Genomic DNA, 15,710 nt, shown 5'->3' with positions numbered 1-15,710 from the left:
AAAGCAAGGGATTGATAACTGAGACAGCAGAATTAGCATAAGTAAAGCACAGGAATATTTACCAAAAGGAATTCCATCAACAAGGGTTATTTTATGGCTAGTATTTGTGGTTTTGATAGGTAAAGATATAATTTCTGATGTTACATGAGGAAATAAATATGTGTGTTGTCATCTGACATTGCCAGAAACTTTACAGATTAAAAGAAGTAGACTTGGAATGGTGACCAAACTCTAAAATAGATAATATTCCCAATAGTTACAGTGAGCAACTAATGATGTAGTTATCTTGACTGTGCTTCTTATTTTGTTAAAATATCTCTTAAATTTTGCAGACCACAGAAATCTTGCTTTTGGTTGGTATTTGTGTTTCTTACATTTATAAGCAGGGAATTTATTTCTGGCACTAATAGACTTGGATCTTTGAATGTTTGCCTAGCTCCTAGCTGGGAGCTACACGTAAACATTTCTATACCACTAACACCTCCTACTTTCCAAGACATCACTAAATACTGGAGTACCAGACTAGCAATTATAAACCTACATCTGTAGTTAATCACTACAGCAGTATTCACAAAGACGTTTTTTAGACCAGCCATGTTAATCTTCCTGTGCGGCCTCCTGTACAGTCAGGAGGAAATTTCTATAGCACAAATTCAGAGCAGAAACCTAAAATTTAAGTGCTCTAAATGATTCTGTAGGGTGGGCCTGGCTATAGGGGGTCTCAAGAGACAGATTTCCTAGGCTGCAGGAATACCTACATTATACCCCATAATTTTTTTTCTGTTTAAGAAAATAAATTCTAATAAATGAAAACAAATATCAGTCATGAAAAGGATAAGAAAATTAACAAAAGGAGAAAGCTGCTGATCTCATGATTCCCTGCAGAGAAAATGAGGAAAGGGTGGAGAATCAGCCAGACACTTTCTGATTATCCTGTGAGATAGGATGGGAATAATGAGGTGGTTGGGGTGAGCCTGAACAGAGCACTTTCATTTTGGCACTTTAACAAATGTTGGCAGCATTATCTTTTTTAATGTCGACATTACGTGCACAACTTCAAGGCAAGCTTTCCAATCACTCAAGTTAATTGATACATCAGGGATGCGGAATTGGAACATTATGTCCTCGATGCTACTTAAAAATATTGCAAAACTATATGTTGCCTTTGGAGGAGGGACTAGAAAAATCCAAATGCATTACAGAAGTATTGGCCAGAAATGCAAGGATTCACTGCAGCCTTTAATGTGTGCCTCAGATTGACTGAAGAACCATGAGGTTTCTTCTGCTCTAGCTATGATGATTAAATACTGTCCAGCCTCCCAAGTTGGACCTACTTTCCTCTTATCTGGAATCATCCTTTTGCTGACTGTATGTATATTTTAAAGAGAAAAGAAGTAGTTTTTTGCTCTGAATTTACAGCTGTGGGCTGCAGTGTAGCCTCAAGGCTTCCAAACTGAGGGGTTTGACTTTGGTGCAAGAGCTTGTTAGCACAGAGACAGAATCCTCTGATCAGTGGAGCAAAGAAACGTAACTTACTTATCAGTAGCTGTCACTCATGAGGTGTATTATCCATATGTATACTCAGGCCGTAGATGAACATCCATCTGTGATGCAGATATCACAGACTCTCGGCTACATCCTCTTCTACCTTACCTCACACTTGCAGGCACACTCAGGCTCTGTCCTGCTCATGGCCATACAGCGTGGAGCACCTCAGCCAGCACCTGCAGGAGCGAGGGGAGGAGGGTGGTTAGTGGGTGTTCAGACAGGCACCGCAGAAGAGATTCTAATGTGTCAGGAGAAATGTCTTTGGGCAGCCAGCCTGGCCTCCAGCTGCCACTCCAGAACAGCACAGGTCTCCTACAGATAGTGTGTCACATCTGTCAGCCTAATGTGGATAATCTTGGGAATACCTGAGAGTGTCATATGGGACAAGATGTGCTGTTCAATAAAGCCCTGTGTCTCAAAGAATGACAATTACTAACCAATAAAATCTTTATTTTTCATCCTATAAGATACTGTCTATCAAAACCATCTGGTGTAAAAACTGATGTTGCTTGTGTTCCAGTGGAAAGTGCCCTGACTGAGAGAGGAATTGTCCTCTGAGACTCCAGGTCCTGGAAGGATCTAAAGAGGCTCATCAGAGCTCCCAAGACCCTGACTCTGCCCCCAGAAGTGACAGCTCTACTCTGCACAAACTTTAAAAAGGTATGGTCTGCTCCGCATCACTGCAGGGGCATTGCTGCAGTTGATCTAATCCAATGAAGGCAAGATGTATCCTGACACAGTCAAGTAGGGAAGACTTGTAAGACTTGTCCTAACTGTATTTTTATAATCACGCTCTTCCTGTGCACAATGGTCAGTGGGTGTAACTGTAAATAAGGATTGCTTTCATCTTGAAGTTCAAAATGCAAGGTTTCTCCATTGCTTATATAGTGATTATGCACTGAGACACAGAGGGATATCAGCTGCCAAGGCCAGCCAAGGGTTTGGTGTTCTTGGGAGGGTGACTTCAAAGTATTTTCTATCTATCTCACTGCTATGCTAATTTTATAATATAATTCACTCTTGCAAATCAAAACTGACTTCATTACAGTGTACCCACACACTGAAATCACTAAGATCTTTAGTGCTTAAAACCTGGAGCAGTTTCTAACTTTCAACACCAGTTTCCAGTTTTTAACATCAGTAATCTTGTTCATGTGAGCAATACCACTGCATTCATTTCTCTGAAAGAGGAAATGTAGCAGAGGTGAGGAATTAAGCCAGCACTATAAAGGGATATCTTGTGATGCCTTCAACTGAAGCTCACAAGATCCTGACTCCCATTCATAGCTCTCATTTACTTTGGTCCAGTTCTTTATTTTAGACACAAGCTGTGTGTTCTGCATAGATCAGTCACAATATTAGGAAGTCAAGACAGGGTGACAGATGCCTGTTTTATGAACAACATAACTGGATGTAGCAACGTCCATGGCTCAGAGGGAAGGACGTAGACTGCAAGAGGCACATTCAGAAGAATCCCTGGAAGCCAGTACCTGTGTGCACACTCTTTGCAGGTAACCATGGTTCCTTGGCCTCTGTAAACAGAGATGTTCCAACATGATGCCTGTGATTCTATGATGCAAATTGATTTGATGGGTGAGCTCTGGAGGTAAGAGGGAGGTGTAATCCAGCAAGGTTTGTCTCTCCTTAGAAAACTTGTCTCCATGACCAGGAAGAGCTCCCAGGCCAAGGCCAGGAATTTCCAGGCCTTCCACAGACTGGCTCTTGCTTCTGAAAGCTGCTCCTGGCTTCAGTTCTTAGTGAATTCAAATGCAGTAAAATCCCTTCCCCAGGGATGTGGGTTTGTTCCTTTGACAAATAGCTACTCCTGTCCCTCTGCCTCCACATGACTCTGCTCCTGTTGACCTCAGACCAGTACCACCTTCCTCCCTCAGTGTTACGCAAAATGGCACTTTAAACATGGGGAATCCTTAAACTGTAAAGAACTTTATGAGACAAAATCAATATTGATATCAGCAAATGTGTATTTATATTCTGTGCTGGTCTCAAACCATATTTAACTTTTAACCAGGTTCGTCATGAGAGGGTTTGTAGCCAAGATCAACCTTACAAACATACCAGGAATCCATAAAAAGATCTTAAGTTCTGAGTAAGTAAGTGCTAAAGAAGCTAGTTTTGATAGTGGTTTTTTTCAAAGTAATTAGTTTTTAACCTCAATCTTTACTCAGGTAAGACAGTTTATTTTTCAGATGTATACGTTAATTTTCAAATAAGTTGGTCATATGTGGCAAGCAAAATCCATGTATGTCAACATAGGCAACATGCTAGTATAATTTCCTTCTGCTTTTCTAGTATAGCTTACACATAATTTTTGGGGGCACAAAATAGTTTTATACTACATTAACTATATAGGAATGTTTACAGAAAATGAAACCATAGTGTTGATTGTTAAAGCTCAGTACCAGGTATGTGTGGGATAATTGTAATTAGATAATATTAACTTGTCCACGAAGTGCCCTGGATTCACCCACGATTATTTAGAATGTGTTCAAGCCTTAATCAATAGCAGCATGTGCTTGGAATAGTGATTTTTGGAAGGTAATCAGCAGCTGGACTGGAACTTATTCAGAATTAAATCCTGCTCTCTGTTACACGTTAGTACGCTGGGAATCAGTACCGCTGCCGATTTCACAAAAATAAGAAATTAAAGAAACTGAGTATTGAATGATAACCTAGAGTTCTGTCTGTAGATCCAGAAGCCAGGAAAGATCACAGAATGATTGGAAGGGACCTCTGGAGGTCATCTGGTGCAACTCCTAGAGTAGGTTGCCTAGGAGCACATAGATCTCCAAGGATGGAGACTCCACAAACTCCCTGGGCAACCTGAGCCAGTACTCGCTCACCCTCACAGCGAAAAGGTGTTTTCTGATATTCAGAAGGAACTTCCCATGTTTCGGTCTGTGCCCATTGCCTCTGGTCCTGTCACTGGGCACCAGGATCTGCTGCACTGTGCATGCTGCTGACCTGCCCTTGAATCTTCTTTAATCTAATCCATGGTTCCTTTTGAAGAACATCCATTCCTGATTTAAACATTACTAGGAAACACAGTCCACCAGACTTCTGGTAATTCTAAGCATAAATGATCATACCTGGTAAATTATATATTTTTCTGGTAGCTTGATAGGCCTTCTATTGTCCTGCCACTGCTCTCCTTGTAGGCACTTAAGAGATTGTGCTCAGGTCTCTGTAGCACATTGAATGAAACAGGCTGAGCTTTGTGGTGCTCTCACCATCAGGTGAGTTTCAGTCTTTCGGATACTCTCACAGCTCTTTGAATCCTTCAGAGTGCAGCACTGTTCCCTGCATATGGTGGCTGCAGTGCTCTGGCTGCAGATGAGCAGATGAAACTGTCAAATACTGTCGCAGAGCCCTTACAGCTGCCTGTGAAAGAAGCACATTAAAGCTTTTAGTCACGTGAATAAACTCATACAAAATGAGTGCAGATCTTCATTACAGCGCATGTCCCATGGCTGCAAATGCAAGCCAAACTGGCCATTTTGCACTGTCAGCCATGCTGCCACGGCTTCTGACATGTGTATCTGCTGCCATGCTTTGGCAGGACCCCTTGCTGGTGCTTTGGACTGTATAGTGAAATCTTCCTGGAGATTGGTTTGTTGTGAACTGTGAGCTCACAACTCTTTCCTGACGCCCACACAGAGGAATGATTTTAGCTTTTCCATTAGATCTTCTGATTCTTGCCTCATTTATTTCAGCTAGCCAAGCTGAATTTTTTCTAATTACAAACTAAGCTGAAATCAAGAGCATGATCTCTTTAAGAAATAAAATGCATTGATCAGAAAAGCAATAGGCAGGAGGGAAAACACCAAGTCCCCCATTTTAGTTGGCGATATCTCAGCACAAGGCCAGATAGGCAAGAAGAGAGGCGGCCTAGCCTGTCCAGAGAGGCTGCTCCTAGGGACACCAGTAATCAGGCTTAGAAGTCGAGCTAGGAGAGGTGCCAGTTTAGGAAGATTTCAGGCCCTATCTGTCCTGGAGATAGTTTCTGTGGGGCTGGCTCATGATACAAAGACAAAAGCAGCCCCTGAGGACTGTAAATAGACTTTCAACAATGCACGCTGTTGCTTTCTTTTGTTATACCTTTGTTGCATTTTTCAAGCCTACACTTCTACACAGCTATTGCTTTATCTTAAAGCTTGATCAAAGCTGATCATGAGTAATCTGACACACATTATGCATATTATTCCTGAGGGGAACAAATGGATTATGCAAGGGCACACTAGGAAACTTTTGGAGAACGTCAATACCGCATGTGCTGTGGGATTTTCAGGAACCTGACGGCAGTCTGCCTGCTGACCTGACAGGCAAACTGGGCAGAGGAGCAACTTGCTAAAGTAGGATTAGTCTGTATCTTTCCAGGAAGCAGTAAGAAAATGGGAATATTATCCAAGACTTGAGTCACAGGAAGTTTCTTTTGTATTACTTGTACCTATTGTTATCTGCTGCCCATTCAGCATCAGAGAGATGGTGATGGTTTGCTGAGAGGATACCCATCAAGGAGAAAGTACTCACGGGAACAGTGGTTGAGCATCAAATTAGGACAGGTTACTGCTGGAAGGAACACCAAATTCTTAGTACATTATTTTTTTTCTGTACAATGGTACCTGACCTGCAAGGAACCTGCAAACTCTGCATTTTTGTTGTGTTAGTTAAAGGTTTTTAATCTACTGTTTTCCTTACTGTGAGTTGCTGTAGGTAAAATCTGCTTTTGGGTCTTGTGCTTCCAAAAGGATTTATGGGTTTTTGATACTTTAAAACAATTTTGCATTAAAATGGGTTTGCTTTTTCACAAGCATCTTTACAATAATCACACTACATAGAAAATTAAACCTTATTAAACCAAGTAGGATCTCAAGAACAAAAACCTTATTGGGACATCCCTGGAGGCACCATCTCCCAGTAGCAAGAGAAGTCAACAGGAGCTTTGTGCCAGAGCATTAGCAGATGGATGTTTGCTCCTATTAACTAGTTTGGCTGCCTCACTACAGTTCCTGCTTCATGAAATGATCTTTCAAGAACAGAAACTACTATGAGAAAGTGTTACTGACAGCTACAGACTGATCTACGTTGTCAATATACTGAAAACTACAAATGATAGTAAGTCTATAGACTTCAGTGAAAAGCATTTTATCTGTATCAGTGCCACTGGTTTATAGTTCCTGAAGACCTGAGATAGTGTTGATGAAAGAGGATTGTTGTAAATGCCTCACATTTCTCATCAATCCTGTCTTCTATTGAATCCAAAAAATGCTGGTCATGGCACTAACAACTCTCCCATATAAAACTAGCCAATCAAGCTGTAGCCCAGAGCTGCTTTTACAGGAGGGGCCTAACAAAATGAGATGGGGATTTAAAATGAACACTTAACACACTAAGCATCATCTCTGGCTGAATGGTACTGAAACACTTTATTCATGTTTATTGTCCAGTACTGTGACCAGTGGAGGCCTGTTAGCGCTGAATAGGACTGAATTGCTTAAACGCTTAAATAGACACTAGGAAAATGGAAATCACAGTGGAACCTAGAGGAAAATAATGTCCTTTTATCACTTATGTTACTGCATCCTATTAGTGGAAAATCAGTAAACAGCATGTAAGCTCTGCAGCATTACTACATAGCTATTGACAGCACAGGGTCAACTATGGAAAGGTAAGCAATTACATGCCACACTTATGCAATCACATCTCCAAAAAGGGAAAATAAACGTTTGCACTTATGCTAGATTTGAGAAGGACATGCCTTTTAAAAAAATTTGTATTGTTAACCTTCAGCAAGATTGGAGACTGCTTGCCTGTCATCATGAGCAGAAAGTCACAGGATCAGTGGTAGATGGCTGGGATGGATGACTTCTGTATGCAAACATTTAAAAATGCTTTTACTATGAAACAGAAATTATATAACTAGTTTTAAACAAGCAATATAGTGCTTTTGATAGTTTCAAAAAAGCCCCCATTTTAGTTTTTAGCTTCTTCCCAACTTGCCTATTACTACCATTTCTTAAATGGCAGTTGTAGCCAATACCTAGATTCAGGTCAACACACAATTTATAAACTGGAACGGAAGCTGTTCCCTGTATCCCTAACCATGGCATTAATCCCAGCTCTGACTGAGGAGCTCTCCACACTGGGAAAGCATATACCTCTTTCTTTCAGTGTCTTCAGGGTACGATTCCTTCAGCAGATGTGTTAAAAGAGGAGAAAAGAGACTACAGCAGTTTTAAATGGAATTTAGGATGTGGGTGGTTTTGCTGTTGCACATGTAACTGTGTGATGCACATGAGGATGTGGAACATCCCACTAACCCAATGTCAGGAAGGAAGAACATTTAATACTAAAACAGATCCTTTCAGTAATTTCAAAAATGAGCCCATTACACTGAAGAGTTGCAGCTAAGTTTCTAGCACTGCTCCAAAAATCTCAACTGGGAAATAGCATTTACTTTTTGTTTTAGACAGCCACCTAATGGTGAGGAACAACGTTCTAAGTTCAGCCTAACGGCTGTCCTCCCTTTATAACTGCTGCATACTCAGTAACTCAACGGAGAGTTCAAATTACCCAGGACTAGCATCAGCTAACCCAGGTTTCTGCAAGCAAACCTTTCCTTCCCCTTCCCAGAGCTCCTTCTGAACAACCCTTGTTCCAGCTCCACCGCACTAACAGGTTAACACATTGAGCTGCTCTACTTTTGCATCTCTAGTATATTTCTAGCATTGGGACTATTTATTTTTAATTATTTTTATTATTTTTTTACAGAATTGAACTGCATGACCTGGATCAGCACTAACAGGCCTAGCTCACCAACTGCTTAGGACATCTTTATCCTAGAGCCTCATTCTTGTAGATTACTGAAGCTTACTACTTACTTTAAAATAACTACTTGCTTTATCTACCACAGTTCACAGAGCAATCTAAACAGAACAAATGCACGTTTGTTGCAGATTCTTCCCTCTTCTGATATGGATCAACACAGTCAGTGCTTCTTCACTCAGCCCTGGCTTTCTCCCATTACCGGTGAAGAAACTATTTCCTGTAAATTACTTCCCTAATAGACAGATTCTAATTCTCTCTTTCCTCCCCCTGGGGATTTTTTTATTTCTTTCTTGTGAACCTTTGGGGGGGGGGAAATCAGTGCTCTTGATTTGACTATCTTCTCTCATTAAATAAGCAATAGATTTGTTAATCTTATTCAAATGCCAGTAAGCCTACCACACTCACTCCCCAGGACACACTCATGGAAAAACAAACTTAAATTTCTGACCATCCTCCATAGTGAGCTATCACAGGCAAATAAGTAGAAAACGTTAATATAAAACGCTCAGTGAAAATGCAACCAGCAATATCGCAAAGTACACAATTTTAATCTGCACCATTTTCATCAGTTTGGACTCACTTGTTTCTTAAGCAGAGGACAAGGGTATCTGCAGTTTTCATTATCCGAGAGCTTACAGAGCCTGCTTCCAGCACTACTTTTCCTGAAGCAGCAATCTTTCACTGTCTGTCGATAGTGTTTTGTGGTCTTTCTGTATGAACTAATCTACCTGTATTAAGCCAATCCCTGTGGACAACCTGTATTTCTGGAATCCATTTCTCCAGTTGTTCATTCTGCACTTGCTTATCTGCATCTGGTGGTACCTCACAGATCATGTCTTCAGAAAACTTTCCCTAAATTTAGGATAGCCTGTTTATGAGTCATTACATTTTCATGCAAATTCCACATTTCAGCCAGCATTATTTATTAGCTCATTTTTTCATGGATGCAAAATTTTTGCTACGAAACAATCCAATTTTCCTGTGTTTAACATATTTCGACATGTATGTTTTTTATTTTCTTCTCAGCAATGCAATAAAGAACCCCCAGTTGGCAGCCACATCCTTAACCTTAATTTTTCAAAGAAAATGGCAACTAATCACTAGGTAAGACTGCTGATCTGGAACTCAGTGGCACTGTCCTGCACGTTGTACTTCCTTCCAGAAAAGGTCCTCTCCAGTGTAACTTTCCTTTCTTCAGCTGTGTGGTCACACCATGAACAGCAGCAACTGTTCCTTCTGTTCTCAAGGGAGGAGGTAAGAGGAAGAAATGCATCTCATTTTCCAGTGCAACAGAAGGGCTGTAAGGAAATGAAAGGAACTACAAGTCATCCATTTTTAAACAGATATCACAAGGCTTCAGTGTTAGGTCTTAATCTGGGCCTTTAACCACTGAGAAAAGCAAGTAGTAGCGATGGCCTAGAACCAATGACCTCTTCCCACACCTCTTCGATCAAGCATTAGCATGATCTACTTTTATCAGCAAGGACCAGGTTTTTTGACTGAAATCAAGATGACACATTTAATTTATCAATCACTCTTCTCCCGTATGTTCAAGTCTTCTGTAGGCTGTTCCCTATCAATTAAAGAGGCACTGGACTAGCAGCCCTCTCTTACAAAAGGTCACAGCAAATGTGTACTCTTACCCTGACTGGATGCCATGTGAAAAAAATACTTCAGTCTTTCTGGTCTAAGTTTTTTGAGATAAGGCAGGCCAATGATGTAAACAATTAGATACTATCCCCTAACTGCTTAATAGTTGATATCAGACTCATAAAACAGCTCTTACAAAATAATAGCTCTATGAAAGAGCAATCTCATTTTTATCAGGACATGCAAGCCCAATCAGAAGGATGCGATGCTCTTTATTGAAAAATTTCAACTTTTCTGTGGCGGGCAGGACACACATACATAAAAATCACATTTCCATTTGTGATTCTGAACACGGAACTTTGAAAAATCTTACCAGTAACTGTCCTCCCACTTGTATATTACCCTTCTAGCAAACTGGACAATTTGTACAAAACTATCAAGAAAAATACGTATTTTTCTACTATTTTAGTGTAATCATGGGTCCAAGTCTTGCCAGCTGCCACCATATAACCCTTACTTCCTCTCTAAATTTTAAGAATAGCTACCACCAAAAGATCAAATCCTTTCCGTAAAAGCAAGAACGATTACAGAACCTTTAATTAAAAAAAACACCACCACACTTTTTTGTCAACATGTAATGCCCTGGGTTTATTTTGTGAGAGTTCTGTCACAATTTTTCCAGGTGGGATTAAAAACCTTAAGGATAATGTATGCCATTGGAGTGGGCATTCAGACTTCGGTACTGACAAAGCACTAATAGTAGTCTGTTAAGTACCATTCTCTTCACAGAAGAGAGGTCAATTATTTCCAAAGGAAGGCACCCGATAGTTGTGGTTCTGGCCTTGCAGCCTTCTGGAGAATCTTAAAAGGAAAAAAGCTGGCTGTTTTAGAAACTGGAATGATGATACACGTACAGCAATTACTGCATTCTTCTCCCTTATATCCTTTTTCTTAAGAACAAGTAAAGAATGAAGTCTTAAAAACACTTATACAATAAAAAAATACAATGTCTTCAAAAAGGGCAAGACAACATAAAAACTCCAGTTGTAAGGACTCCATTTGCATACTAACACTTTTTGGTGTGCAAGGAAATGGGACTAACGAGGGGAGCAGCAACATAACCTTAGTGCTTTAAGTACCAGAAACTGCCCACATGCCTGTGGACAAGCTAGGATGGGAGAATTCAGACTTCATTATTAGCTTGTTACTTGTCTTACAATACTCAAACAGGAAGATCCCCATTAAACAGTACATTCCCCATTTTTAAACTGATGCCTTTTTAAAAAATTCTGTATGTATGTCACCATTTTTCACATGATACACAGAAAACTCAGGGACCCAGAGGGGAACCAAGTTATGTTATACCATTTACAAAATACCAAGGAGTCCACAGCTACCTAACACATTTACTACAGCACAGGAACCAATGAAGGTACAGTGTACAAAAAACTGTAAACACGGCACAATAAATAGATAAAACAGCAGGTTCCGCACCATGCACAGGATGTGATGACACTTTTTCATCTCTATACAATCTCACATCTCACACTCTTACTTTGTTGCAGTTTGTTTCCCTCCCTCCCCCCACCCCAAGTGCAAAGCATCACAAATGAACAGTTCTGTATTCAAGTAACATATATACAAGGGTATTACAAATATGCAGTACTGTACAGATAATTGCTGTATTGTTAATTTACAGATGTTGATTCTCTCCTATTAACAGTAAGAAAAGAAAAACCAAAGCATGAGAGATGTGCATTGCTGTCAAGTCCCCACAGCTGCCATGGAAACGCAATGTGCGGCATTCCATCATCCCTTGCATTCAAAATGCTACTGATGCATAGCACCTAAACAAGTTCCCAAGGCTGCAGTTTCACTCCTACAGAAACTACGTCACCTCCATTGCTACTGTATTGTCCGCTATATTGTTCAGTGCTGGCTTCTCCGTTTCATGGTTTTCCCTGTTGAAATAATAATAAGAGAATTAACAGGACTGGAAATAATAGCAAAAACTATCCCACAGACAATTGCTCCTCAGTAATGGAGAGCTGTTAAGATGTAGCAAAAGCCTTAAATGGAAAAGCAAAAAGACCTAGACGTGAAATACACTCATCTTACACTTCCATATTTATTGTGTGCTTAACTCCCAGCAATGACTACTTTGAATGCTTGCCATGCTGAAAAACCTCCCCATAAACCACCACGTCATACATAGGAAGCAAAAAGGGGTGTTCTAAGCATCAAAATTTGTGATGATTTGTGAAAAAATGTGCAATAAAAGAAGTGGCTGATTAACTCACTAGTTACAAAATCTGGAGTTACCTAAGGAAACACTAAAACTGACTTCCTATTTTTATTCATTTTCCAGCCAAATATCTTTAAACTAATGAAGACAACAGAATTTAAAATAGTAATTTAGAAATTAACATGGTTATTCTATCTAAATAATGTAACAAATACCCTTCTCAGATTTTGAGATACACAAAATATAATCCATCCTCTGAAGTCTGAGTGTTCAAATTATAGAAACATCTTTGAACTCAGCTGGACCAGCTCTACCCTCCATTCATTCCTTCATTCCTGGCAGACTTACTTCTAAGGAGAGACACACATTTAATTTTGAATAGTCCAGCCTTCACACAGAATGTAAGAGCCAAAAAATGTACTCAACAGTGGAGAATTTTTATATGGCATTTTGATCTAACATTTACCTTTGATCTGGTTGCTAGCAGAACATCCTGGAAAACCTATCAGTGTAAAAGTCTGTCTGTTGTATTCCTCCCCAAGTATCCCTTTTTGACCACCATTACACACAATGTTAATTTAAGCCAGCCTGATCCAATACAACTGTTCTTATTTGCCATAAAGCTATTTATTAAGCAAAACAAAGACTGGAAAACAAGAAGATATAAAAAAACCTACCTTGGTACTGCATCCACAGAGGATGAAGCTGGAACCTTGGGCACCTGACAATTCGTTGCTGCAGCCAGCTTTAAGGCAGATGATGGAACAGCACTTAAAGTCCTAGGTATATGTCGTGCATTGAGTGTGGTAATAGAGTTTACAGTGGCAACTGATGAGGGTACAGTTAATCGAATGTTGTTCCCAATCAGAACCTGAGTTGTTGCAGAATTGGCAGCAGTTACTTGGTGACTCAGTGCACTGTGGGAACTTGAAGTCTGCGTTATATTTGAAGGCTGTAACAAGGCTGAACCTGCTGTTGATGATGAACTTGTATGGACAAGTGCTGTAGGGGTAGTACTACTGAGGTGTAAGCCCTTGTACACTCCTGCAAAAGAAAATCAGAACAGTAAGCTCATTTTTCAGAAAATACTCAACTCCAGACAGACATATCTCCACTGTAAAAATCAAGACACAACGAAATTCTGTCAAACAGCTGTGTACCTGAGGCTTGAAGAATGCCATTCACCCCAATTCCAAGCACCACATCATCCTTCATTTTGAATCCCATCAGTTGATCTGATGTAACCAAAGCTGAAGCAGCAAATTGAGCACTAACAGAATCCAGTGTCTTGGAAACAAAACCCTACAAAGAACAACGGTGGCAAATATACGTGAGTGAAGCTTCCAGAAGTCAGTACTCTTCCCATTTTAAAGCTATACACAGACTAGTACAATGTAAATGTAAATCAGAACGTACATGTAAATCAGAACGGTGGCCCACTCACTCTCCCAGAACAAATTGTCAGCATTTGGTACAACTAGTTAAAATCTGAACTGTGATTTGGGTTTTTTTCTCCATGCACTTTTAGTTCCATTATATCAACGGAGAAGAAAATCCCCATAATCATTTAAAATACAAAGAAACTTAGTTCCAAAGTTCTACAGAACAACATTGTTTCACAGGTCAACTTGTTTTCATGAAATTCCAAACCCAATTCAGAGACTCAGAGGTTCAGATTGCAAACAACTTTTGAGCCTTTTTTATGTGTCCGTCACCACTGTAATCACTACATTTATGAATATTAGACAGCTGTATGGGAGACTCAGCAGTATGAGACCTCCCTTCCACCGCTGTATGGGAGGACATATTTAGGAATTAGTTTTAGTTATTAGCTAAAAATCCTGCTCTAAAAATCCCCCACTATCAAGAGGATAATGACATCGCTGGAGACTTCTGCAATTTGTATTTCTAAGGCTTTGAAAATTTCATTAATTGACTGACCCATCTTTTTTTGTTAAGAGGGAGCAGAGGCAATGCCTGCCACACTCACCTGCAGTGTCCCTTCTAAACACTTTACAGAATGGCTATGATGTAGATTCAGGCGAAAGCCACTTTCCTGTTGGTTAGTTTCAAGGTTCTATGGCAACAGTTGACAATTAGAGATGAACCCTGGTGGGAAACAATGAGGGATAAATCATAGCACAGACAAATCCCTCACCTGTGATGTGTTGGCAGAGGAATTACTATTTGCTTGCTGTTGATGAATTTGTGCAAGCTGCTGTTTCTGCATTAGTGCCAGTTGCTGTTGATGTTGCTGGTATTGTTCGGCTGTAAATGCTGAACAAAATATAAAACGAGAAAATACTACATCAAAATATGTAGGTGCTGTGTATATAAACACATCTATTTTATAATCCTACAAAAAAAAAACAACCACAGCAAATTCCTAAGAGCCTTAATGCACCTTTATGGCAAAAAAGCTATCATCCTCCTAGAAATTTTTGTTCAAATTAAGCCATCCCTTTTTAAGCTTTTTTTTAGTATATAGGTTCTAACTGCTCTGCTGCATTTAGCTCAAGACACCAAAAAGGGAGTCAAAACCACCAAAACCTCTCAATAACAGATTAAAAAGAAATTGCAGGTAGGGATGGCCGCATCACTGTTTCCACTTTGTAAAACTACAGTATCTGCACTATTAGTAAAGGAGGTTTATATGCAAAACTTGGTAACTGAATGCCTTCAGCCCTCACAGATAGTATTTTGAAGGTAGCAAGTACCTACAATTAAGGTTTGTTGATTTTAGTTGAAAACATTAAATTGGGCATGCTTACAAATGTGCAGGCTATCATAATACAGTATTTTTTGGGTTTTAATCACACATGTACAAGTAACTCCATCAATACAGAATTTGCTAGAACTACATCCTTCTCCAAAATCTCTGAAAGGTAACCCAGTACTCAGTGCATCACAAGTCAACTAGAATTTTCTCCAGCTAGCCCACAAGTATAAAACTGATGAAACCCAGGATTATTAGTATGGATTCACAAGGGGATGCCCCATGATTCAGGGGTGGGGAGTCATCAGCTCATTGACTAATGTCATAAAATGTTAAGATTTTTTTTTTTTTTTTTTTTTTTTAAATTTACATTTTCAAGATGAAAGGAACTCTCAGTTTTCAATTTAAAACTGAATCAAGGCTGGAATGTGAATCCCCTTGCAAATTCAGTCTAGGATACACCTTTCAGACTTCTCCTTCACTTTCGTCTTCAGATTGTACAGATGCTTCCAAATAAGTGCTGTAAACAGTACTCATACTTCTAGAATGCAGTGGAAGTCACACTTCTGGGGAGGTTCATTACTATTTGGCAACAAATCACCACCACACTTGAATCCTGTTCACAAATTGCAATTCTTAATTTTATTTTTTTAAAAATCTACTCCTTCAGGCTTGGTTGCCTAGAAGAAATCTTTCTATCAAAACTATAATCATCTCCTGCTTCTGAATGTAACAGGATTCTGCTGAGCAATTGTACCTTATGTA

General features: G+C 39.7%; 1 protein-coding gene across 9 annotated transcripts in view; it reads right to left on the bottom strand.

The window, feature by feature from the left end:
• Positions 1–9,030: 9,030 nt before the first annotated feature.
• EPC1 (enhancer of polycomb homolog 1) overlaps positions 9,031–15,710 on the bottom strand; it is a 53,052-nt gene continuing 46,372 nt past the window's right edge. For 3 of the 9 annotated variants that reach the window (XM_074900016.1, XM_074900018.1, XM_074900020.1), the window contains 4 exons: positions 14,388–14,506; positions 13,390–13,531; positions 12,907–13,273; positions 9,032–11,945 (listed from right to left, as the gene is read on the bottom strand). In XM_074900016.1, the coding sequence (XP_074756117.1) occupies positions 11,873–11,945; positions 12,907–13,273; positions 13,390–13,531; positions 14,388–14,506 (701 nt within the window). In that variant the 3' untranslated portion in view covers positions 9,032–11,872. Of the gene's footprint in view, positions 11,946–12,906; positions 13,274–13,389; positions 13,532–14,219; positions 14,339–14,387; positions 14,507–15,710 lie in introns of those variants that run through there. The other 6 variants (XR_012633186.1, XR_012633187.1, XR_012633188.1 and 3 more) reach the window with 3 other exon arrangements.

Source organism: Athene noctua, chromosome 2, assembly GCF_965140245.1.
Source record: "Athene noctua chromosome 2, bAthNoc1.hap1.1, whole genome shotgun sequence".
Lineage (NCBI taxonomy): Eukaryota > Metazoa > Chordata > Aves > Strigiformes > Strigidae > Athene > Athene noctua.
The sequence above is the reverse complement of the archived record's forward strand: the minus strand, read 5'-3'. Positions and strand labels throughout refer to the sequence as shown.